The 24,144-nt window shown below is 37.4% G+C and overlaps 1 protein-coding gene across 1 annotated transcript; it reads right to left on the bottom strand.

Annotated features, from left to right (window-relative positions):
• Positions 1-1,461: 1,461 nt before the first annotated feature.
• Positions 1,462-23,627, bottom strand: CASP8AP2 (caspase 8 associated protein 2). The gene is made up of 9 exons (XM_009649042.2): positions 23,550-23,627; positions 22,384-22,464; positions 20,480-20,580; positions 19,215-19,289; positions 17,993-18,108; positions 13,140-15,661; positions 7,638-10,593; positions 5,714-5,813; positions 1,462-4,355 (listed from the first exon to the last, which is right to left on the bottom strand). The coding sequence occupies exons 1-9, from the start codon at positions 23,596-23,598 to the stop codon at positions 4,299-4,301; spliced, it is 6,057 nt and encodes a 2,018-aa protein (XP_009647337.1). The 5' UTR covers positions 23,599-23,627; the 3' UTR covers positions 1,462-4,298.
• Positions 23,628-24,144: the final 517 nt, after the last annotated feature.

Below are 24,144 nucleotides of genomic sequence, written 5' to 3'. Positions count from 1 at the left end.
CAGGGAACGTAGTGCTGGGGCAGGAGCTGGAGACAGGGTAGAAGCTCTCATCTTGTTGGTTCTTCAGTAAACCCCAGTATCCAAATCCAGTATGGGGTGTTTACTCTGCCTTGCCCGTGACAGCACCTACATCATAAGTGGCAGCTATTGCAAAGGAAGTTATCAAAATATACCTTAAGGTCTAAATACACCTTTTACAGCACTGCAGCTTTTTACATTCTCATGTCAGAGAAACACAGATTTAAAAACCAGAAAAGGATATACACAGGAACTAATTGTATAAAATACTGTGCAATTGTATTGCTGAAGCAGTTCAGGTATAGCCACGCTGAAATGCCAGGATGAGACTGCAGAATTTTACCCACCTTTAGCCAAAACCGCTCCACGTACAGCATAACCTGACTGGTTACGTTTGGTTTGGTTTGGCTGCCCACATCCAAACTGTCTGCTGAGACCTGCCCCTGCTCCCCACTGCTGACTAAACTGTGTCAAGGATAGCTGCACAGTTTTGGACTGGGCTAATTAACAAAGACCACACTAATTAGTTCAATAATATGAACAACTATGTTCCAGTTTGCAGATTCAAATCGTGGGTCTCTTTAGTTTAACAAGAGTTGTGCAATTTCCTTTCTGGTAAAGTATTTATTTATTTTATTCCCTGTGTTGTCTCTTGCGGCTCAGATGGGTTTGCTTTCGGTGGCACCACACAGGACTTTCAAACCCTGATGGGAGAGGAGGTGCCGGCCACCGCTGAAACTTTATCCATCTTTGTATAAAAGCCAGTTTTGCTCCCGAAACGCCTCTTGATTGCTTTCATAGGGTCTTCTAAGAAATCCTTAAACCTGTTTCTTGGCATGCTTTAGTACCACTACCTTCCTTCATGAAGACAAATTGCTAACGATTACTCTGCAGTTGGTTTTAGAGTTAAGACAATTAGAGGAAACTTGCTCTAAATAGCTATGGGTCGCTGGATTGACACCTAAGAGAAGTGCCAATAGCCCAGCCGACTATTATATGTCTACGCTTAGCTGGCAACAGACTATGCCTTAGAAGGAATCCCTCAAAAGACAATACCTGATGCTCTAGGATTTCACCATTATCCACATGTCCATAAACCCTGCTCTCTGAATTTCCACTTTGGAAAATTTTCCAATACCCAGGTCCATTAAGAGTTTTTAAACTGAATCCTGTAAGAACACATGTGTTGGACAGAAGCAGACCTATTCCTCAACAGCGAATTGGAGTGAGGCTCTCAAAGGGCTGCCAGCTATATTCTTCCAATGAAAAGCCTTGGATACAGGAAAGTCTTCCTCCTTTGTAATGTTCCACTCAACAGTAACCCAATGTTTTTAGAAAAAAATAGAGAAGTAGTAGGTTCTAATTGTGATTTCAAAGTTTGATATAGTTTGTGAAATTGCCCAATTTCTGACCAGTCATGTCCACTAAGAAATAAGCAGTATGTATTCAGAGCAGGAATTGCATCAGAGCAGCCACTGATTACTTCCATGTTTATTGGCCAGAACATCAACATAGCTACTCATTTATACAAACTAACAGAAGTCAATTTTAATGCTGCTTCACAGCACTTGTAGTTGTCAAGCCAACAGTTCTACAAAATGGTTTCATTTTCCTGAGGTTTCACAAATAAGACTGTAGATTTACATACAGTACATTTTGCATATATGTATCAAAATGCTTGTTGGAGAAATAAATTACAAACAGTGGTACAAAACCACCCCAAGCCAACCTCTGTTCGACAAGAACATATGTGTGTGAATTTTACAGTTTTATTTTTTGCATTACTCTTACAGTAAGCAAACTATTTAGTTTATACAAAATAAACCTGGAGTTTTATATAGTTAAAAAAATCATCTTTGGCTAAACAAAGCTCTCTCTATTTTTATACATATATTTATATATATATATACATATCAGATATTTTACATGACCATGTAAGAACCTGTACACATACTTACAATAGACAGAACATTAAAAAAAGTTTCATAATTTACAAAAAAGGAATCCAAGTCAGAACCAAAACAGTCAAACCCCGCCCCCCCATCACCTGTACAGATAAGAAAGTAAATAAACACAGACAAGGCATAAACAACTTCATAATAAAATACTGCCTGCTTTTCCAAGACAGAGAGGAAGCACTTAAGTGGAGAGAAGCTACTTCCCTCAGTGCCTTCAGTACTGTGCACGTTTTGATCTCCAAGGATATGGTTAAAAGAATACTCTTTAGTAGAGCCTGATTCTTCCACAAACATGAATGCTACTCTGCACACTCACTGTTCTGAGAACAGATTCAGTTAGATTAAACTCTCCAATAAGTAAACAATTGTCATAAACGTTTGTTAAGAACAAGCATGGGTAGGTATACTGATCCCCCACTGAAATCACTAGGCGCTGCTGGCGTAGCATGGAAGATGAACTTGGTCATCAAAAGCAAACATTTTAGAAGCAAGCACGTAAGGTGGAAGACTGCCAGAACTGCTGACATCATTACCTACTCAAGTCATTCCTTGTAACAGTACCCAGAGCACTGCCTAAAACGAGGACGAGCCACTGTTTGGCAGCATGACAATCCATTCCATGGGTCACGTTTACGATACTCCAAAGGTGTCAGTGGCAACTTCACTGAGAAACTCTCTGATGGTTTATTAGAATAAGAAGTCTGTCCCATTAGTTGGAGAGGGAACAAAAAAACCATTGTGCTGCAACTGAAAAAGCAGTCATTGGATTCCAAAAAAAAGCCAATTTAATCCAAGCTGAAAGGCAATGCACTTAGGTGGCGCTCTTAAACAAAGTCTAACTAAACTCAGGACATCTGACTGAATAAAGACTACAGCAATTCCGATCCTCAGTAAAGAATAAAACCTCAAATATTAATGAATTCATAATACAAAAACCTGTGCAACTTCCAGGAATGCTTCTTAGGGGGAAGAAAAAAAAAAAAACCAAAATTCCAACTCCTCACAAATTTGGGATAAAGCAGCAACATATAGGAGATGTGTGTGTGTACACATAAATACACACACACACACTTTTAGTATGTACTAGTAAAACTGGAAGCAGTTATAAGAGTTCTTTAAAAAAGAACATAATGATTTTCTGATGTACTAAACAATTTGTAAAGATAGATACAATTACTGTCAAAACATGCCAAGTTGACAAGCTTTTGCAACTGCTTGTTTTTACAGAAAAGTTTTTCTCCTGGTTAGTAAGTAAGCATAAAGTCACATTTTATAAAACCGTAGAAGTCTGTTTCTAAATTAATTTGAAAAAGAAAACAAGTTGTAAAAATTTATTTTTTTAACAAAATAGGATGTTCATTATGTTGAAGCCCTAACTTAAGTACCTTTCCCAGATGTAATTTGGAGCAGAAAAACTTATTAGCCTTTTCCAAAGGGGAAAAAAAAAAAAAGGAAAAAAATCGAATATATTTTTCATGGACTGCCTCCCCAAATATTCAAAATTCAACACTAAGTCTTTTTAAACAGCATCAGAAAACGTTTTTAACTGCAAGGCATTAGATTTTCTCCATTGTCAATGACAGATGGGTACCCTCGAAGAGAAATTCATTCACTTCTGTTGAACACTGGAGTCATCAAGAAATGGCTTAGATAATGGGCTTAAAGTTGAAGACAAAGCCTACACTCAAGTACCAGATTCTCTCCTTGAAACCCACTATGAGCAACTGACAAAGAAGCAAGAACCACCAATTCCTTACCATCAGAATCTGATGACTAGATAAGCAGCTTTCGGAATTACTGCTATCATTCTCCTACCTTATTTTAAAAGGAAAAAGGCCTAACTTCTTAAAATAAGTTTCAAGGTAACCAAGATGTTGTACCTGTCATTTCCCACGATTATCTACCAACTGGATTCCAAAGCACTTTTACTTCTTAAAATCATAGTTCAACATCACCATATGCAGGACTTCCAACAAGTTAAGCAAGAGCCACCATTTTCACTTGACTGCATGCCCTTGGCTTTGCTTATAGAATGCATTTAACCCACAGGAGATGTCACCTCCTTGAAATGATACTTCATTTGCACGTGCACATTCTCTCCTAGCCCGTTTGCTTGTAAAGTTCCCTCTGTGTTATACTGATAAAGCACTTCAGAGGAAAAATGGACAGGGAAGTAAATAATCAACAGTGCATCAGTTTACCAAACTTGGTATTCTGACTTGGATACCTCCCACTAATCCCACCATATAAATGCAGTGGTTGTTGTCCATCGTTGCTGGTAACAGCTAAACCCTGTAACCATGAAGCAACTTGGTGGCAAGTTTACTTGCACTTGGATTTCTTGAACAGCTTCATTAACTGCTTGAATCTTTCTGAAACCTAATGGAGGACAAAAAAAGACACATCATTAAGGCCCCAGATTTCCCTGCCTACCAAGACAGACTGATCTGACAGCATAAAGTTTTTTTAAAAAAATATCACTATTTTGTTTTTTATTTGCTGCCAATAAATTTTAGGGGGAGAATTTTAGGAGCGCCATTAACAGGTTAATTGGATGTAGGAAGCCTTCCTATACCTTTGACATCTGAAGTATCCTCCAGGTTAATCACAGAGAGCTAGAGCCAGCTACTGGTTTAACACAGGTTTCCTCACAACAAGGAGTTAAAAATGAAGGCTTCAAGTCAATTAGACTTTAATTTTGCCAGGTATAACTGTGAGTAAGATTCGAATGTAAGGACAAAAGCTTATTTTGTATGCCACAAAAAGCCTATTTTATTGGTTATTTTCTACTGTCTTGTACAACTGTTGCTTCAGGTATTTATGGCTCAGCATGGAGTAATCTGCCTGCTAAGGATTTTACAAAACTGGTCTGTAGATGAGTCTCAAACATCTTTTTGTTGAAAATAGCTACAACTTACTTAGCAACCTCATTCAATTGTAAGTTAGTGTTTCATATTGCTATATGCATATTGCTATAGCATATCTACCATCCACCAAATAGCTAACTGGGGAGAATAACATAAATGCACAGATAATACTGTTTTACCCAACCATCCACTCCAACAGCTTCTAAACCCCGCAAAGACTCTGTAACCACACAACACAACATCCTAAAAGCCAAATCCTGAGCACGGAGTATTTCCTAACTTACTCAAATGGGTGTTTCTCCCTTTTTAGATTTGCAGGACAGAGATTAAGATGGCAATTGAAGTGAAGTTATATGCAAACCTCTGGAAATGTTCTACATCGATTTGACATTTGTGTCTTTAGGAGTTTCTTAATTAAAAAGTGGAAGAAAAAAGGTACCATTTTCATTAAAAATGTCCTTTCTGTAAAATCCTGGGTTTCTTTTTTCCAGCTCTAATTTTAATCCTTTTCTGATTTATTATAGGTGTGCAAAGGCTTTGGGCCTCTCCAAATTACCCTTTTTTATCTATGTGCTGATCCAATAATAGAAACCAACCTGTTGTCCCTGGCTTATGACTGGACACAGCAGTTTCAAGGTACCAATCAAACAGGTACTGAAGAATCCCTGGGACTGTAATATCCCTATAATGTATATTTAAAAAAGTAACAGCTGGGAGAATCTAAGGTTCTTTATTCAAGAACTCCCCAACAAAACATATGAGGAAAAAACAACTCCAAATTAGCAGAAAAATCTCCAAAGGTTTTTGTTGAACTGCGATCATAAATGTAGCAACATAGTTGTTAGCAAATGTAAGAATGGTAACACCTACCTGATTTGCGCTTTTGTTCAGCCTAGTGGCTAAGGAAACAAACGTTTTGCTTGATGGTCCTTTTCTCTGACATTCCAGTAAAATTTCTCGGTCGTCATTTCTATAGCAAAATCGCATTTTTAAAATATTAATACATGTATTACATATATATGTGTACATGCACACAAAAAAATATGTACAGGCATATATAAAATTCTGAGTATTTCTGAACTATGGAACATGAGTTCAAACAGCAGCAATGAACTTCTAGAGGATCCTCCCCTCTACCAGCCCAGAGTAACAGAGTCAGTACAAACAAGTGGTAGTGGAGATTATGCTACCCTATTAGGAAGGGCAGAATTATTACAACAGTGGATACCCAAACCCAAAGTCATCAAAAAGTTTTAAGCTTCTAAAGCAGACATTTAAACTTGAATTGAAAAGAACTCATAAATTCAACAGGGACCAGCAGTTCTAGGCCGACTTGCCTCAGTTTGCATGGTTAGGCAGCGGCTTTCACATACGGTCCACTGACATTCAAAGACTAAACTGAGAGGTGTCTGACTTCTGTAAGCAGCCTAATGTAACAAACATACTCGGAGCACATCTACTGTTCACATGAAAATAAAGGACCAGGAGTCTATTCTTAAGTGCATCAGTGATTTGCTGTTTGTCTCATTAATGAATTTAGGCATATGTAAAAACATATATAGATACAGTCATTATACAGTAGCTACAATGTACCTTTGGTTGAAGCATGGCACATTACAATAAATTGTATTTAATTTACTCCATTTCAAAGAAAAATGTGATGACTAGTTATTTAAATAAACTTTTTTTTTTTTTTTAGGCATAGTACAAAGATGCACAAAGACTGTGACACAGAAAACCTCATCATATTCATATGGAAAACTGTAATAATCCCTTCTTATCTCACTGTTTGCATGTTAAAAATTGTATTAGATTTCAGAGTCTTTTTCTTCCATGAAGGAGCTGATTTTCTTTTAAAATGCTACCCAGAAATTTACTTTATATCTGAATAGATAAGAAAAGTCTGTCCTGAAAATGTTAGGAGCCACTTTATAAAGTGTTGATTGTATCAGGTTGTAGCAAGAACAGCAAAACCTGCTAACTATAGTTTCTTAAGGATAAGAGTACACCACTATAACTTTGCACGTATCTTTGACAGTCACCTCATTTGTCACTTGCATCCTACTAACTGGAATATATGGGCTGAATGGTTGACCAGTACGTTTCTGCAGACTGAGCAGTGTAGACCCCAATACAGAAAACTGTTTGCTCTCATGCCTTCTCTCAGCAAAGGGGAGTCTTTAGCTGCTCTCCTTTACCCAGTCACCAATGCTTCCAGGCCTTGTAGGAACAATAAAGTTTTCCATCCCCTACCAAGCCTGGCTGGAAATTTTGGACAGGAAAGGAAATGGCAGGGGAAACAAAAATTACGGACAGTTCAATGTAGGAGATCTTGTTACCTTAGCATATAAGCTTTAGAAATAAAAGCAAAAAGTACTCTTGTTTTGGGAGATCTGGAAAAGCGACAGAATTGGTTATGACACATGGAAGCCACCTTCTTTAAGGCAAGTCTGATCTAACCTACCTAAGAAATGACCAAAATGACCTTCTCTTCCAAAGGCTGCTGACAGGATTACATTAGAACAGTTATCTCTTAAGTTTGTTTTACCCCAGACAACTGTTAAAGAAAAAGGATAAAATAGACTTTGGCACCTTTCAGTGGTACTCTTAAGAGAAGACATCAGTCTTATAAAGCCATCCTGCGTAGATAGGAGGTTCCCACTCCACTCTTTACAGAAGGATGTAGAGCTACCAAATAACATCATCAGCTAAAAATCTTTTCTTCCCACTTTTCAGTATATCACGTAGTTTAAAAGAAACCTAAAACAATCAAACAGATCAAATCAGAAATTACCTTGTCCAGGAAACTACTACTTCTCCCTTCTTTTTAATGATGTTTTTGGCATACAGACTGGGTGATGATGCAGACGAAGCTGAAGGAGAAGAGTCCTTGTTCTGCTGCAACTCATTCTTCTTACTGGAACATCGTTTGGGTGCTGAATTTACCTCTTCAGGTTTCACATCACTTGCATCACCCCCTTCACTTGCTGATTCGGTTTCTTTTCGTTGCCTTTTTGAGTTGGAATTATCTCTGACAGCCTCCTTTTTCCTTTTTTTACTAGTTTTATCATCTATAATTATCTGGCATGCTACATCAGAGTTTGAGCTAGATTTTGTTTCAAGATTACATTCACCTGCTACAGTCTCGTTGGAAAGCTCTTCTGTTAAGTCTATAAATGCGTCAGAGCACTCTTCCAGTTCTTCCTTTTTATCACTGTTCTCTGAGTTAGTTGTAGAAGTTTCCTGAGTCCTGTTATCTGCAGTGGATTCCACTGTAAGACATGATGTTTCACTAACAGTTTCATCTGTTAAGTCTACATATGACTCTACGCTGCATCCAGCAGGAAAAGAAGCTTGAGATCTAACAACCATTTCATTTGCTTTTTCAGATACTTTCAATTTGTGTGTCTGAGATTGCTTAGAGCCTTCATCTGGGCTTTCAGTGTCATGGTTCTCTGTGTCTGAAGATTTTCTACAGGGTCCAAGCAGCCCAGTAGTTTCTTCATTTCCAACACAGTTATGCGACTCCTTTGGAGGCTGAGGTAAGGCAGGATTTTGTTCTTGTTCAGTGCTGAAGTGAGGCAACTGATCTGTCTTAACCAGATCTGGTTTGACAGTGTCCTGCACAGTGGCTGTTGTGGTGCTCTGACTGCCCCTTTCTTTCTCCCCACTTCTCATTTCTTCTTTCTCATTCTTGGTTGAGGATGCCCGTGCTTCCTTCACTGAAGCCATGTGATCAGATGCCGACGAGACAGATGGCACCGCACGCCTGATCTTTACAATAAAATGATCATTGGATTTCTCCATGATTACTGCTTGCATAGGTAGACTGGGGCGACACTGAAAACCAGGAGCAACAGGCCGGCTTGTCCATGATGAAGAACAACTTGATTTACTGCTTGAGTTATCAGATTCTAAAGCCAAATGAATGTCTTGTTCAGTGGCATCCTCCTCTTCAAGAAGTGCATCTTCGCTGTAATGTGCGCTGAGAACACCCTCAGGGGTTGAGCTAGAATTATTCTCAGGTTTTAGGAAGCTGAGGTGAGCATCTGATTTCAAAGGTGATGGAATAGTTAAGGAAACTGCCAAATCTTCAAGAAGGATAGAAGAAACAAACGATTTATTCTTTTGCAAACTGCATTCATCTTCTTTGCATGAAGCTGCATTTGTAGCAACCTCAAACATACAGCTTTCATCTAGTACGTCTGGATCAACAGACATCTGAAGCCTAGATGTTAAAGAGGGAGCTCTTACAGGTGAAACAATAGGCCAGTTAATATCTTCTACTGGTTGAGAGTCCACACAAGCCTCCTTTGGAGCTATCTCTTGCACCAGTCCAGCCACATTACCTCTGCATTTATGACTGTCTAAAAACTGTTTTTCCGGTGTCCTGAATTCCCACTCATGTCTGTCGATACTGCCACCATTTTTTTCCAAGAGATCAGAACCTTGCAGTAAGCTTTTGAAAATTTCACCCATTTGAGCATCACTTACAAGATTAAATGTAAGACTGGACGCTTGTTGTTCTGTGAGAAGCTCATAACTAAGATCAGACTTGTTAGCATCTCTGGATAGCGGAAATCCTTCCTTTTCATATTTTACCCCCTTCAATGGAGTTAGAGTGCCTTGCAAATTATTCTCTTTAGAGAGGTGCACTTTGGTTTGGGAATTCCTTGTGTTATCAATGGAGTTAAGACATTTTGTAAAGGCAGCTTTTGGTGCATCTGTTTTATTTTTCTCAGGGTGACACTTAGGTCGTTGATAATCCACAATCTGCTTCGAAAGGATATATTCTTCAGGCTTTTGAGATCTGGTTTTCAGGGACTTCTTTCTAGATCTTTGCACATCATTTTTATGACTGATTTTGTGTTTTTGCTTTCCTGCTCTTTCAAACTTCCTTTCCTCACTCTCATTTCCCACTTTTACCACATCACATAGTTTTATTATAATTCTCCTTATCTTTTCAAACAAGTAATCAAGCTGTTCGTCTACAAATTTCCATAACTGTTTTTTCATATCTGATACCTGTTGCTCAAAAAGACTGTCCACTATTGCATTCTTTTTAACTTGCTTAAGTTTGGACTCTATAATATCACAGATATTAAATTTTAATGTCTCACCTAATGTAGACATCTTGGAAAAGTTCAAGTATTTTATCAATGATGTAAAATTTATTATACCAGATTCTATAATCCTGTGAAAATGCTGAGCTGGAAAGTGTACCTTGAACTTCATATAATTCTTCCTCATCTGCTTTCGTATAGCTCTTAGCATCTGCATGATTTCTTGTACATTTGAAGGTTCAACAATAACATGAACTATTTTTTCAAGACAAGCAATGCTCACAGTTTTGTTTTTCTTCATATCCTTTGAAGATCTGAAAGTATGATTTTTGTGCCTCTCTCTGTTCTTCTTTGTACTTACTTTAACAGAAACAAATTTTCCATTATCTTCATTGCAACGCACAGTTTTGCTCTTTTGATTCTGCGGACTGCTAGCCAAATTTCGTGTCTCAGGAGAATTTTTCGGTCTTGACTTTTTTGGTTTTTCAGAGCATCTTTCTGGTTTAGATTTTTCTTCATCACTACTTATGATTTCTCCTTCTTCTATTTCATCTGAAGAGATACTCAGCTGGGACTCCACCTCTAAGTGTTCATCAGACATGCTAACTGGCTTTTGATTTTCTTTGTTTACCTCCTTTGATAAATTCTTTGATGGACAGACGACAACTGTACTTTCAGGAACTAAATCTATAAAAAGAAAACAGTTTGCTAATCACCATCAAGAACCCATTTATAAACAGACATTTTCAGAAAAACCTGGAAGATGCTGTTCTGTAAAGTGACCATTCAGAACTGTTTGTTTGAAACTGTCAATGACAACTCAGGAAGTTTGAGCTCTAACAAGTTTGTGTGGTTGCTTCAGCAGCTGTTAGTTTAATGGGATTTTTCTGAGCTTCAAAGGGTAAATAAGACCTCAACATTTCATCAAAACCATGTGATCTATCTCACTAATATATCCATTGAAAACAGAAAAATCTAGCATTTTGTATCAGTTTTGAACTTCTTTCCATTCACTTTAACAAGTTTTCTGAACACTGCACAAGCTGAATTTTAACTTTATCATCATTATGGACTAACATTTACATACAATAGTTGGGTTTTTTTTAGCAGTTTCACAGTGAAAACAAAATGAGCAGTACAAATGACCTATTAATGTTTGCATTCAACTATCTTTTCCAGGGCTGATAAAAAGGCTCTACTTAAATCATCAAGTCTTTCAATAAACTAACTTACTAAACAAAAAAAGAGTACTAGGCACTGTACAGATTATTATCTATTTCAGTTCTTGACGCATTTAAAATTACCAGCACTGTAACGAAGCACCACAGCATAAAAAGCTTTTTTCCTCAGAAATTTTGGAGACCCTCCAGTTCAGGTTCGTGAATGATAGGTATAGGGACTGAGATATGCGAGAGGAAAGGCTAAAGTTCTGCCAAATGTAGTATGCCTTACTCTGTCTCACAAACAAGTTTATTAAATGTTTTATATTTTGAGGTATCAATAAATATGCATTTAATCATCCTTTAAAATTCAAACCAAATGCTATTTTGTTAAGAAAAATAAAAATAAGCAATTACAGTCAGCTACAAAGCAGTATGTTACAAAAGAAGAAAAGGCAAGCTCATTTCCATTGTACAAAAATTCCACTCCAGTGCATATGTATTGACTAATGAGATTTGCAGTTAATTTTAGGCTTGCTGGGCACTCTAGTTAAAAAAAACACTCTTATATTCACTTGCACATAGATTAGATGGTTTAATGACATCTAACAAACATTTAATGTCATAAAAGAATATATCTAAATTGCTCTCCATAAAAAATGAACCTGTGATTAACACTTTAAAGCAACATTTGAAAATGTTTACTTTATACAGATTCTACTGGAGCAAAAACCTATCATATCACTGCCTCCATTTCAGTTTTACAAGGATCAATACCATCTCAAACTAATCACTTCAATATTTTGACAAACCAAAGCGTAACATGAAAGTGGCCAAATTATAGCATTAATATATGTACCCCTGTCCTGCAGAACAGTAGAAAGATGCGTACTGAATTTCAAGGCCAAGAGAAACCATAGCCTCCTGTCAATGAACAGATGCAGAACATTCGACATGCATATCATTAGTCAGATCACAAAGACAAGGAGGCGTCTAACTTCAGAGCTAAAAAAACACTGCTCTGTACTTCAGTAGCAAGTTCTGGACAGGATGGATTCCTCTAGTAAGTAACTCAGGGAAACACTACATTAGAAAAATACTTTTATTTGATGTTCATCTACTCTGATTCCAAAGCCCTTGTGTTCCCCCAGATATTTATAAGAATATAAACTGCTGTAGGAATGATATATGAACTGCTAAAGGAATTCACGCTTAAGAAAGTAGCCATCTCAAGCACAGGAGACAGACACTAAGATTTGCAAAAAGTCATAAGGAGTATGCTCCAAAACATAAGAACAAGGATTTAAATGCCACTCTACCATTCCTCTTCTAGTAGGAAAACTAAACTTCCAAGAAAACTTTTTGTTAGTTGCAGCAGGGCATTACAAGGAGAGTTAAATTCACACAAGTAAAAGATTTAAACTTTGAGTCACCTATTTTTTCTTCCTGTGAGTGCTGTCACCATATTTTATCTCCCTGACATCTTATTTAGGAGTTGGCTCTTACTTCATTAATGATAAATCTTAATGTTGTATTTGCTCTACTCTTTTTTTTCCCCACCGACTGACTCACAATTATAAAATACATATAAAAATTTACACTGAAATTAATACAGATGGAAAGCACAGCCTTCTCTTAGCTGACATTCCTAGAAAATAAGTCTCAGGTACTTTTCCCAGCTTTCTCACAAATAAGTACTTGAAAGAATACGATCCTAAATAACTTTTGCCTCTACAATTTCAGAGAAAAACCTAACGAGATCTACTCAGAACTAATCACAATTAAGAAACTGATACGTATTTTTTAGAAGTTTGTACATAACTTATTTCAACCGCTTATCTGTCAGCAGCGACAAACTCCCAATTTTTATAGCACTAATGTTCAATTGGCTACAATCCTGACTGTATGGTTAAGCAGTTCCTCTATAAACAAAAAAGACCACTATGACTTACATAGCTAAAGGTGAAACTATTTACGTTATTGAGAAAGCAGTTAAAGTAATTTCTGCTTTCCACGAATGGATCTTCTAAGCCTTTACATAGAAAAGAAATTAGAGTACACATATACAAATACCTTTGTTATAATTCTTCCCAAGACCTTTGCAGGGACTTTCCATCTTAAGGGCTTTAGCCAAAGGGCGCATTGGACTGTTCAGTGGGCTGATTGCCTTCGGAATATACCTCAAGTGATTGAGATCAATGCTCAGGATTGAGCTCTCATCATCAACAGGAACTGGGTTAGTTTCTCTCTCTTTAGTTCTAGGATACATCTCACCACTAAGAGAAGATGCTGCAGTACTGATTTCAGTTAGGTCTGGGTCCAGTTCACCAGCATTTGGGTCAAGTAATGGTTCGTCCTTATCAGTTAACATAGTTCTGTCAGGTGATTGAGATGTACTCATATTAATTTCACAGATACCCTTTTCCTCAACGGAACACTCAACCTTTTCTGCAGCCAAGTGATCATCGTCCTTCACTACTTCCATGAAAGAGTCTGGTTTTGTTTCGCTAGTATCATCTGCGGCATCACAGGACTCCAGGTCACCAGAACTTTTGGCTTCTGAGTCATCTAAGACATGGTTTTGGGAGCCACGTTGGTCTGCTGAGCTTTCTATGTCAGCAGTTAGCCATATTTTATCTTCCTCTTTCTTCTCTGCTGCTGATTCTGGAAGGGTTCCCATACTTTCACTGGCAGGTTCAGATTGTGCCACTTCTGCTGCTGGTCCATTATCATCCTGCATCACACCCACTGTCACAGGCAAGTTTTCACACTCTGCCACACTTCCTGACAGCTCCAGGGGCAAAGGTTCAGGGTGATTTAGATCTGTTGCTGCTGCTGCTGTTGCTGAGGGTTCCAATTCCACCAGACCACAAGCCTCTGCTGCTGCTGACGTTTCAGCCTGCCTCTCATCAGGAACCAGCACCTCTGCTGCTTCTGGCAAGGCTTGGGGCTGTACCTGACCTGCTTCTGGTAAGGCTTCTGAGCTCAGTTCATCTGTTGCCACTACTGGCAAAGCTTCAGACTGTGCTGGATCTGCTGCTGCTACTTTCAAGGCTTCATTTTCAGAATTGACAGAAATAGGCAGTGCTGGTTCCTCATTGCTTTGAGCTGCACTGACCAGAACTTGTAGTGTTGAATTAGCTTGCTCTGCGGGACCACAGTTAACAGGGTGGGCAGAATCAAACAGTTCTGCCTGCAGCGTAAGCTCTGCACTTCCCTCATCAGTGACCTTTTGGGAAGGTGTTTTAAGCCCATCTGTTGGAGAGAGACATTGTTTCTTAGCAGGAGAGAGAGTTAAATTTAGCTTTTCCATAAAGCTAAGTTTTAAGTCTTTGCTTTTTGTCCCAGTGTGATCATCTTTAGTTTTGGAGATTTTATGGTCTTTTAAGCTATCTGCTACTCTGTATGTTTCTTCTAGCTTATAGGACTTGTTTCTCTCACTTTTTGTACAATCTGAACCTTTCTTGGATTCTTTTCCAGACTGGTGAGAAATCTCTTTTGCAACTTTTCTTTCATTTCTAAAATGTCTATTTTCATCCTGATTGTCTCTTTCTCTTTTCCTTTTTTCTTCAGTTCTGTGTCTTTCTGATTTGGAATGTGCTGTTTCCCATTCATATCTGCTACTATTTTCCTTCAAGCGCACGTATTTATGCTCTCTGCTGTTGGAATTAGGAGGTGAAGTCCTTCCTTCTCGAGAAGTATGATCATTTGTTCCCCTGTCTCTCTTGCAGTCAATGTCTCTTCCTTTTCTAGGTTCTTCCATCCGACATTTACGCGATTCATGAAGACTCTTTGAATGTTCACTCTTTGAGTGTGGACTACTCCCCCTACCAGACTTCCTTGGTTGCTCTTGCAGCTTTTCATTTGGTTTATTTTTCTGGCCAGCATTTTTTTCATCTTTATCATGTGTTTTAGTGTCTTTTTTTAATAGATTTTGTGATCTCTCATCAGCATACAATTCATCTCTTGTTTGAAGTCTCTCTTTGCCGGTAGTTTGTTTCTCCCAGGAAGAAACAACCCTCTCTACTCTTCTTTCTACACTTGCACTGCACTTGAGTTTTACGCTCTGACTTTTTTGCTGCGACTCATTTTTATTAGCCTTCTCTGAAGGGGTTTTCAGCTTTTGCTGAGGATCTGAGTTCCCCTCTTCACTGTCACCATTGTTACAGTTACCATTGTTTCCAGTGCTCTGATGTATGTCCCTTTTGTATTTGTTGACATTTCCCCTATGTTCATTACTTTTCATTTCTTTTCTTTCCTTTCTGTTATCCTTGTTGGAACTATGGTCATAGTTCGGTAGACACGTATGAGTACCATCACTGCAGAGCTCTTCGGGAGGGTATTTCAGTAAATATGGAGTGTTTCTTTTTTCGGAACTAGACTTCCCATTGTCCATATTATGAAATGAGTAACTGTGGTGTGTATCTTTTGAACAGTCATTTTTCATTCTATGCTCTGTCTTTATACTGTCACCTAAATCAGAAGGTCTGAATTTGGAATCTTTTGTTTTACACATCTCAGAGCACCGTCCATTAGTTGATCCTGGAACGTATGTTCTGGTGAAGCTACTTCGATGATTGGGAAATTCCGACAGCCTGTTTATAAAAAGAAAAAAAAAAGTCATGTTAGATTTGAAATTTATTTAAACATAACTAAAACCGAATTGCAATGAATCCTATCTCTTTTCACGCTTTCTTTCAGCTTCAGGTTGAAAAAATGTGGGATAAAAATAGAAGTTAAATAATTTCCATTAGCACACATTAAAAGAATATAATTTGGATATGTATTTTCCAAATTAAATTCATAAAAGAAAAAGCAAGATCTGTGGAAAAATACTGTACTGGGACTAATTAACAATTTCAGTAATTCAAATTAGTATTTCATTGTCCAGCAATAGACAGAGCCTTCCCCTAGGAAAAAAAAAAAGTTGTTCTTTCCAGCATTCGTGATTTAAAAAAAAGAAAAAAAAAGCGCAGTTCTGTAGTTCATTATTTGGTAAACTGGCAACCAAAAGAATAGGTATAATGTGCCTGTGCTTACTCTACCCAATACGCAAATAAGCTACTATGTTTGGAATTGGCTGCAAGCTACAGAAAACAAGTAGTAAATTACAATAATCAAGCCTCATCAAGGCCACATGCTACTGCTGCAAGGTCATCATAATAAAAACAAAAAAATTAATTAAAAAGGGGAAATGTAACCTGTATGCCTGAACTCTTACTCATTACTGATAGAACTCATCAAGTTTATCTCTCCAGGAAAAAGAAAAAACAACCTCTAGTCAGACACTCTTCTGCCATATTCAACAAAAGATTTCATTAAAATGACATGGTTAAAGGCAATGGCAACCTACTTAAATACCCTCTGCTATCTCAAAAGAATGACTGTGTCTAACCAATGCAGAAGTAAACAGAAGTAAAAGTCATACCAACAAATGATAGCAGCAAACCACTGAACGCATGGCTCCTTCCTAGACACAAGGATGAAGGGGCTGCTACACACAGACAGTTGGGTTTGGCCTGAAATTCTATGTTGATTCAGTGTCCAGTTGTAAGGCATCAGTTCAAGGGTAAAATAATTCCGTATTTGTCTCCAATACAAAATGGGGTTGGCTTTGCTTTATAAAACCGAACACTTCCCATGTGCCGATGCAATAAATTTAAATGATCAGCTTATACAACTGGCTCTACTCCAAAAATGTGACATTGTGACGTGAACTGAACATTGAACTAAAACAATGCTGCAGCTGTTGTAATCCAAACCCCTTTCCTATATTTCTGTTTAATTTTTAACTATACTGACAAGTTTTCACCATGCTTTAGACTGACTATTAAATCTGCATACGTGTGTGATCAATGTAATTGTACCCAAGTGAGGGTTCGGGGTTTTTTTAGTTTGCTTTGAATTTTCTTTGAGTTAAGCACTAACAATTTCCCTCAAAGATATTATCTTTGAAGTAGTCTTTACAGAAAGGTAGATTACTTAAGACGAGCCAATTTATTATAGACCATGCAGCAGACAAGGCATGCTTCTAAGGCCTCAAAGTGCCACTTTCCCCACGGTTTTCCATGATGAACGCCTCCAAAATACCTAGATCAAATACCTTGTTCATAAATTTTCATCACCATCAGAAGGTATTGCGACGGAGTTCGTAAACTCTTTAATGAGGCTGAGTATTCAAAACAAGAAAATATTTTTCAAACAATTTAATTTAAAACCCAGAATACTACACTCAAAGGTGTGAAAATGACAGCTATCCTCCATCAGATCATATCTGGTCATTTTCAGTATTTAGAAAAAAAAAATATCGCATAGCTAATATACATGTAGCTTCAAGTGGTCCAGAAACCTTACATTCAGCTGCTCTCCCATCCATACTTCACTATTTTCAATTCCTGGCAGTAAGATTAGTAATACACAGAAATTACCAAGAATTCTCTAGCTGCTATCCTGCACCACTGGAGACAGGGCTTTTATATCTTGCCATGAAAACATTATATAGTCGCTTTATTTTTTTTCATTTGTTGTCTGAAAAGTTCCATGGAATTCATGTCTGAGACCATAAAATAGACTAATTCTGAAGCTGAACTGTGTAAGATAGTATCTGTTTTGAAACATGCAAGATGGTTAGATAACCCCCCAGGAACAGGTGATTAACAGAACAAACAAACAAAAAAGAATTCAGGCAAATGATCACCCTTTGGATTCCTCCGCATTTTCTTAATTAGAAACCAAAGACCTCATCAAGCAAAGAAGATACATACCTATTTCCTCTGATTGTACCAGTACTAAACCACACAAACAATTATTTACAAAGTAATGATTTTCTTCGTTAGTTTTACTTAAAATAGCCGCAGAAGTTTCTTACAAGTACATAAACATGATCAGACACAAAGCACATTTTCAGTTCCACTGTCTAGTTGTACCTTTGATGGAGATTACTGATTTCTTCATCCTTACGGTTAATTTCCACTCTTGCTGTTTTGATAAGTGCTGAAATATTCTTTTTGAGAGCTTGGTTTTCATTCTGTAGAACGATATTCTATTTTAAATTTATACAAAAAGAGAGAGAGAGAAAAAAAAAACGAGAATTAGCTTGGGTATCCAAACATGTAATGCAAAACAGCACAAGATAACCATTAGAAAAATTCCTATCATATGCAAACTGACAGTAGAACATACAGAAACTGTTTTGAAGAAGCCAGAATTGCATCAGAATTATTGAGATCCAAAGGAGCTTTTTTTTTTCTTTTTTTAAAAACATTATTCATGTCTATGTCCCTTCGCTTTGTTCTTTTACTCAAGTTATTGCTTTCCCAGTTGCTGTGTCAAATGAGAGATGTAGGTTTTAAGCACTTTCAGAGAAAGAGGGTAATTGTATTTCTTTTCAGGGTATCAAAACTTTGGGTGCTCTATCATTCTATCATTTCTAGATATGATGTTCTAAAACCCTATCTGTCAATCCCAGAGGTAGCCCCTTCTCTTAATAATTGTCTTCAGCCAAGCCTGCTCAGAAAGGTAGACAAGTTTTGCAGAAAACAATACAGACGTGTCACAGGGCAGAAGCTGCTTACCATTTCAAAGGACTTATCTCTAATACACCATACAGAATGTTGCAGAATTGCCCAAGATAATCTAACTATATAGAATGGCACAGCATGGGGATATTAGCTCAAGCTGAAGAGCAGTTCAGCCTTATCAAAATGGCACCACACTCAAAGCAATGCAAACATCCTCTTCCAGTTCTAATGACAGCTCAGGTACCTTTGCAATCCTCTCCCTAGTGCATTAAAGACCTATTTAAAAAAACAAACAAACAAACAAACGACAACTGGATACCTTTCTGATAACTATTCACTTGACATGCTTATTTTCTAATTAAGGTGATAGAAGATAGCTTTTAAGCACCTGAAGTCTTACTGCATGCAACATCGTGAAACAAGTGAATGTACCTACTGATTTTGTCAGTAGGCTATCCTAGCAACTATCCTAGGCAGAACAAGCTCCTAGCACTTACAGAGGTGCTTTACAACCCACCCACGTGATGGCTTAATTCTGGAATGCATATAAAATTAACTCTCTGTCAAAGTAATATTTAGTTTGCTTTACGTAAAAGTCTTGACAATGTTGCCCTTTGAAGTACAGTACCTGTGCCTGTATTTCCTTAAATTTCTTCATCAACTCTTTAATTTGCTGCTGACATTTTCCATATTCTGCCTGCAACTGTCAGAGAGAGAATTCACAGCATAGAAGTAGACTTAATTACACAGAAAAGTTACTCCTCTAGATTTACAGTTGGTTAACACAGTAATGTATATTACAAAGCTGTTTTTTTCCAAAAGTAACATATTAAAGCCATATTAAAACAAAAAGCTTCAATACTCCAACATGTATACAAGTCTCTAAAACATCACAAACACTCAGATAAGAGGAAGTCTATGTGTGCTTGCCCAACAGTAATAGGCTAGAGAGTAACAGGAAGCGATATTATTGTGAAATTAAAGACAGGATTATGGAGGAGCAGGAATTCTCAGAGCCCTACAGATGGGGACTTGTTTGTCAGATTTTATGTAATACAAAACAGATAAGGAAAAACACAACAGAAAGTTACTACAAACAAACCTGGACTTCAAAAATAGACTGTAAAGGACATGCTCCTGTTGAGATGACAAAATTAAACAAAATAGATTTGGCATGAGCCTTTCTTTAAAAGTAGATGGTGAACAAAACTTTCACAGAAGAATGGACAAGTTCCCTACTGTCATACTTAACAGTCAACTGCTTTCAAACTTTCAAAGTGATGCTTTCAGTACTTAGTAGACTCCTGGAGGTTTTGCTCCTGCTTCTTCTACAGTGCATTACCTGTGGACATCTGTCCCTTTTAATCCAAAGTTCAAGTTAGTAAAAATGTGTCTTATGGACTAGGATAGGTGACACTGCATGAGTAAGTGTTCTGCTGATTTGCTAGGAGTAGTTATCTACTGCATGGTTGTCTTCAGTCTCAAGGACAAAATCTAATGACACATAAGATTAATCCATAACCTATCTGCTTTAGTCTGGTAAAATTTGTTGGGACAAATGTCAAGAATAGCTTTGTATCAGACGTTTGAACGGATATTTAACTAGAAGGGAATTATGGTACATTTTCCCAGAATGTAGCTGATATGTGAGCCACACGCAATGGATGTTGAATGAGAACAGACCATGTCACAGAGTGAGAGAGTCACTTATTCTGATAAACCCACTGATGTAACAGTTTATTAGCACACTCTTGTTTCTACTTATTTAAAAGTAGTTTCCCTATTTTTTCAAATAATGTGAGCATACTGACTTTTTTTGCACTTTACAGAAGAAAATTTGGAACAAAACAACTCCCAAACCACCAGAATTATTTTTGCCACATTAATACACACCTCATTGTAGGATGTTTCTTTTGCAGTCCCTTCTTCAATTAATATCTCATCAAATAAATTTAAGCTGTTTCCAGCTGGTGTAGAATTTGGAGCAGAATTTTCTGTAGAAAGAAAATCAATTACGTGAAGGAAAAGGTGTTTTGCTAGCCAGGTTGCACTGTGTCACTGAGGAAAACACATGACCGTATCTGCAGAAATTCCTATCCTGAATTTCAACATTTATGTTAATTTTATTGGAAATACTTGATCCACTTTACATCGACATAGAAGGTAACAATGAAAATTAAACTTCGACTGAAAACATTGTGTTTGAAAAATTAAGATATATACAGGACACCTAACAACAAAGATGTATGCATTTTATGATTGCCGAGTAAGTTGGTTGAAGTCAAAGGAGGGCTAACTCACAGTCAACCTACCTAATTTACAAAGCAAGAAGGGTTACACTGTAGCAGTGATCTGAAGTTCCGCAATTCCAGAGCCAACAGATAGCAGAAAGCTAGAATAAATATGCGGATCCTACAATTCATTCAGCTTTTGCCCAGACCTCACCTTGGAAACATTTGCAGTTGAAAAAAAAATTACTAAGAAAAAGAATACTCGGATGCCAGTGACCTACACATTCACAAACGTGGATCAGTTGATCAGAATCAAATGGAATTACTGTAGAGTTGGTATGGGGTTGAATACCATGCTTCTTGTGTTGAACAAATGTTCTTTGCTGCTTTACATTCCCTCACAAATGTAAACTCCCTAGCTTTCGTTCCAAAGAAATGAAAGAAAAAAAACCCCACCAAAATCCAACCCAATAGCCAAACACCCCAATTATTTAGGTAACAGTGCTTTTTCCTCAAATCAACCTGTGTGCTCTGTTCACCAGATATGCATTACTGACAGGACCTGACTTATGACACCTCTTAAATACAGATTTATTTGCAGACAAATAAATTAAGCTAGCTATCAAAGCTGCAATTCAATCCTTTGGACAATACCATAATACAAAGAGTATTATTAACACAATGCAAGATGGCATGCAAATAACACCTTAACTGTATAGAGCAAAAATCTCGCTAATCCTCTTTTCACATTAAAAAAAAAAAAAAAAATTCCTCAGAACTAGACTATACAAAATGTTTGCATTGTATTATGGTATTCCTCCTTGCATATTTTACATTTACTAAACAATGCATCACAGTATGTGAAATACAGCCTTAGAGAATACTCTTATAAGCTGTAACAAATACAACAAGGAAAGCAAGAAAAAGATGTATAGATGTTTTATGTCTGTAGGATATAGTATAGTCCTTCCATAAAAATTCAATGGCCTTAGAGCAGTAACGTCAGCAGAGAAACACTTGTTTAAATACTAGAAACAGCATTTAATTGAACGGTATGCTAAGACTCCAAAAAAGAGCATGTGCTGGGTCCATTTCTTTCTTACCTTCAAAGAAGTTTGAAGATTAAATTAATTCACATTAGCATGTGAAATTATTGATAAAGTAACAAAAGGTTAAAAGGATCTACTGAGCGAACTGTATCACAAAGGAAGTATGTTTTGGAGCTTTCCCTGAGGATTTAGCAATCAGTGACTGTCAGTTCTGGTCCTGAAGCTATTTAAAAACCACAAAATAAAGGTGCTTTTTCCAAGGTAAAATGTCCTATATCACAGCACAGATAGAATAGCTAAGGTTTCTCTGTTCAGCTAACAGACTTAAGAATTCTTGCTGTATTTATACGGAGTGTAACATGTATGTCTTGAATTTAAACAAGTAGCTCACCAAAGCGTATGTTACACCAGCTAAATGTAAACTTAAAGCTAACTGTTGTTTTACTTGAAACCAGCCTAAGAAGCACAAGCGACTCTATAATGCCCCAAGCCAAACAGCAAGATACAGTCAACCTACCAGGAACTGTCACACTGTTGTCCAAGCCATCGTAAATATCCACTGAGCTCTCATCACCTTCCTTGAAGGGGGAAGCTTCAGCTTAAGAAAAAAAAAAAAAAAAAGGCTAAAGTAAACATTTAGTAAAGTCCAACCTCTAACTTTCCCATAAAGTAAGTGTTAGCTGTGACCAGTAGAGCGTAGTAAAAGTAGTAGCAGAGACTAGTAAAGGACAGGGGAAATTTTATCCAGCAAGCTACTGCTACTGTGGAAAAAAGAACTTTAGTCACCAGGGAACAAAGGCAGTCTTGTAAGACCAGTCCCTAAATACCACAAGAACTGTGCATGAAGCAAAATACATGGCTTTAAGTACAAATAAAACTTAAAATTATAAACTAAGTCAACTTGATCTGAATTTGAAGCTGTTTTCTAGAATACACAAATAAAAGAATTATACAACTCCAAAACAAAAATAATCAGTATGATGAAACATTTCTTGCTAAAGTATTGTGACAGTCTGTATCATAATTCAAAGAATTTGCTTTAGTATTGCCATCTATTCATAGACTAACTGGTTCTGTAAAAGTATTTTCATCTAAATCTCCTCAGTTCATGTATTTTTCCAATGCCTCTTATCACTCTCACCTCCTCTATGTGAATAGCTCCAGTTCTGCAATAAATACTATTACTACAAATATCAACATCCACAATCTTTCTGAGGCTGGGAATCTCACAAATATGCATCAGATCAATCAACTGCAGAGCTGGAAATAACGTTGAGTACCTTGACTGCTGGTACTATACCAGATGATAGCGCATTTGCTCTTACCAACAGCAAAGAAAGGAACAACCGTCCTAACCGTTCAGATACACACTTCATTAAGATACAGAGACGGTTAAATTATACACTGTAAAACACAGGAGAGAAACCAGTTCCAGGCATCCCCTCAAAACATAGTAGAAAACCAAAGTACACTGTTACGGTTTAAAATCCAAACTTACTAATGGGATATGGTTTACAACGATACTGTGCCACAGCCATTTAATAACAGTTGAAGCTCATCAGTATTTGTCCCAACTTAAGTTGTTTCCATTTTATTTTCTAAGTTATTCTTGGACCTATCTATTTTCATACGACTGCTTGCATTACTTCACTGCAAAACAGAAAGTAATCTAACACGTCTTACCACCGTAGCGGGTACCAAACAGTCCCAGTCCATCCTCAGCTGTTGCCATGATACAAACTCCCTATGGCTTCCCCATCTACAAGTAAAACATCAGAGGAAAGACAACAGATTGACAATTTCAGAACATTGTAAAACGGAAGCATCTTCAAATAAGTCAATTACGCCTGAGCTACACGCAGCCTTTGCTCTTCAACAAAACCCAACACTAGAATGAGAGAAGTCTTACATCAAGATAACAAACGGAGGGCTCCATCAAGAAGAGCAAGAATGATCAGTCTTTTAAATAAGCATTCTGAAGAAGATCTTTAGCTGTATCTTTTACCCATTTACATCAAATAAAGACCCTATAAAGAAACTTCGGCACGAAAACAAGCACTGTGTTCTACAAACAGGTTATCTGAACGTATATTTTAACCGGTTAAAATAACCCAATTCGGTAATTCTGATCGCTTCTCTGCTGACCCATTTAAGAGCAAGTTTCCCCTGCCTGACACCACCAGCCAAACCAATCGTGAGAGGCAGCAGGCAAGAAACATTTTGCCTGCCAAGGCATGCGGCGACGCTCGGCCAGCGGAGGTGCGGCATCTGCCACAAC

This window comes from Egretta garzetta, unplaced genomic scaffold, assembly GCF_000687185.1.
Source record: "Egretta garzetta isolate BGI_Z169 unplaced genomic scaffold, ASM68718v1 scaffold231, whole genome shotgun sequence".
Taxonomy (NCBI): Eukaryota; Metazoa; Chordata; class Aves; order Pelecaniformes; family Ardeidae; genus Egretta; species Egretta garzetta.
This window is presented reverse-complemented; position numbering and strand designations above follow the sequence as displayed.

Bases quoted from the DNA above. Each gene is read 5' to 3' on its own strand.
- CASP8AP2 (XM_009649042.2), bottom strand. From the start codon at position 23,598: ATGGCAACAGCTGAGGATGGACTGGGACTGTTTGGTACCCGCTACGGT. The intron at 10,594-13,139 runs GTATTTGTATAT...TTCTTTTTATAG, and splicing joins TGGGAAGAATTATAACAAAG to ATTTAGTTCCTGAAAGTACA. The intron at 4,356-5,713 runs GTAGGTGTTACC...GTCCTCCATTAG, and splicing joins TGAACAAAAGCGCAAATCAG to GTTTCAGAAAGATTCAAGCA.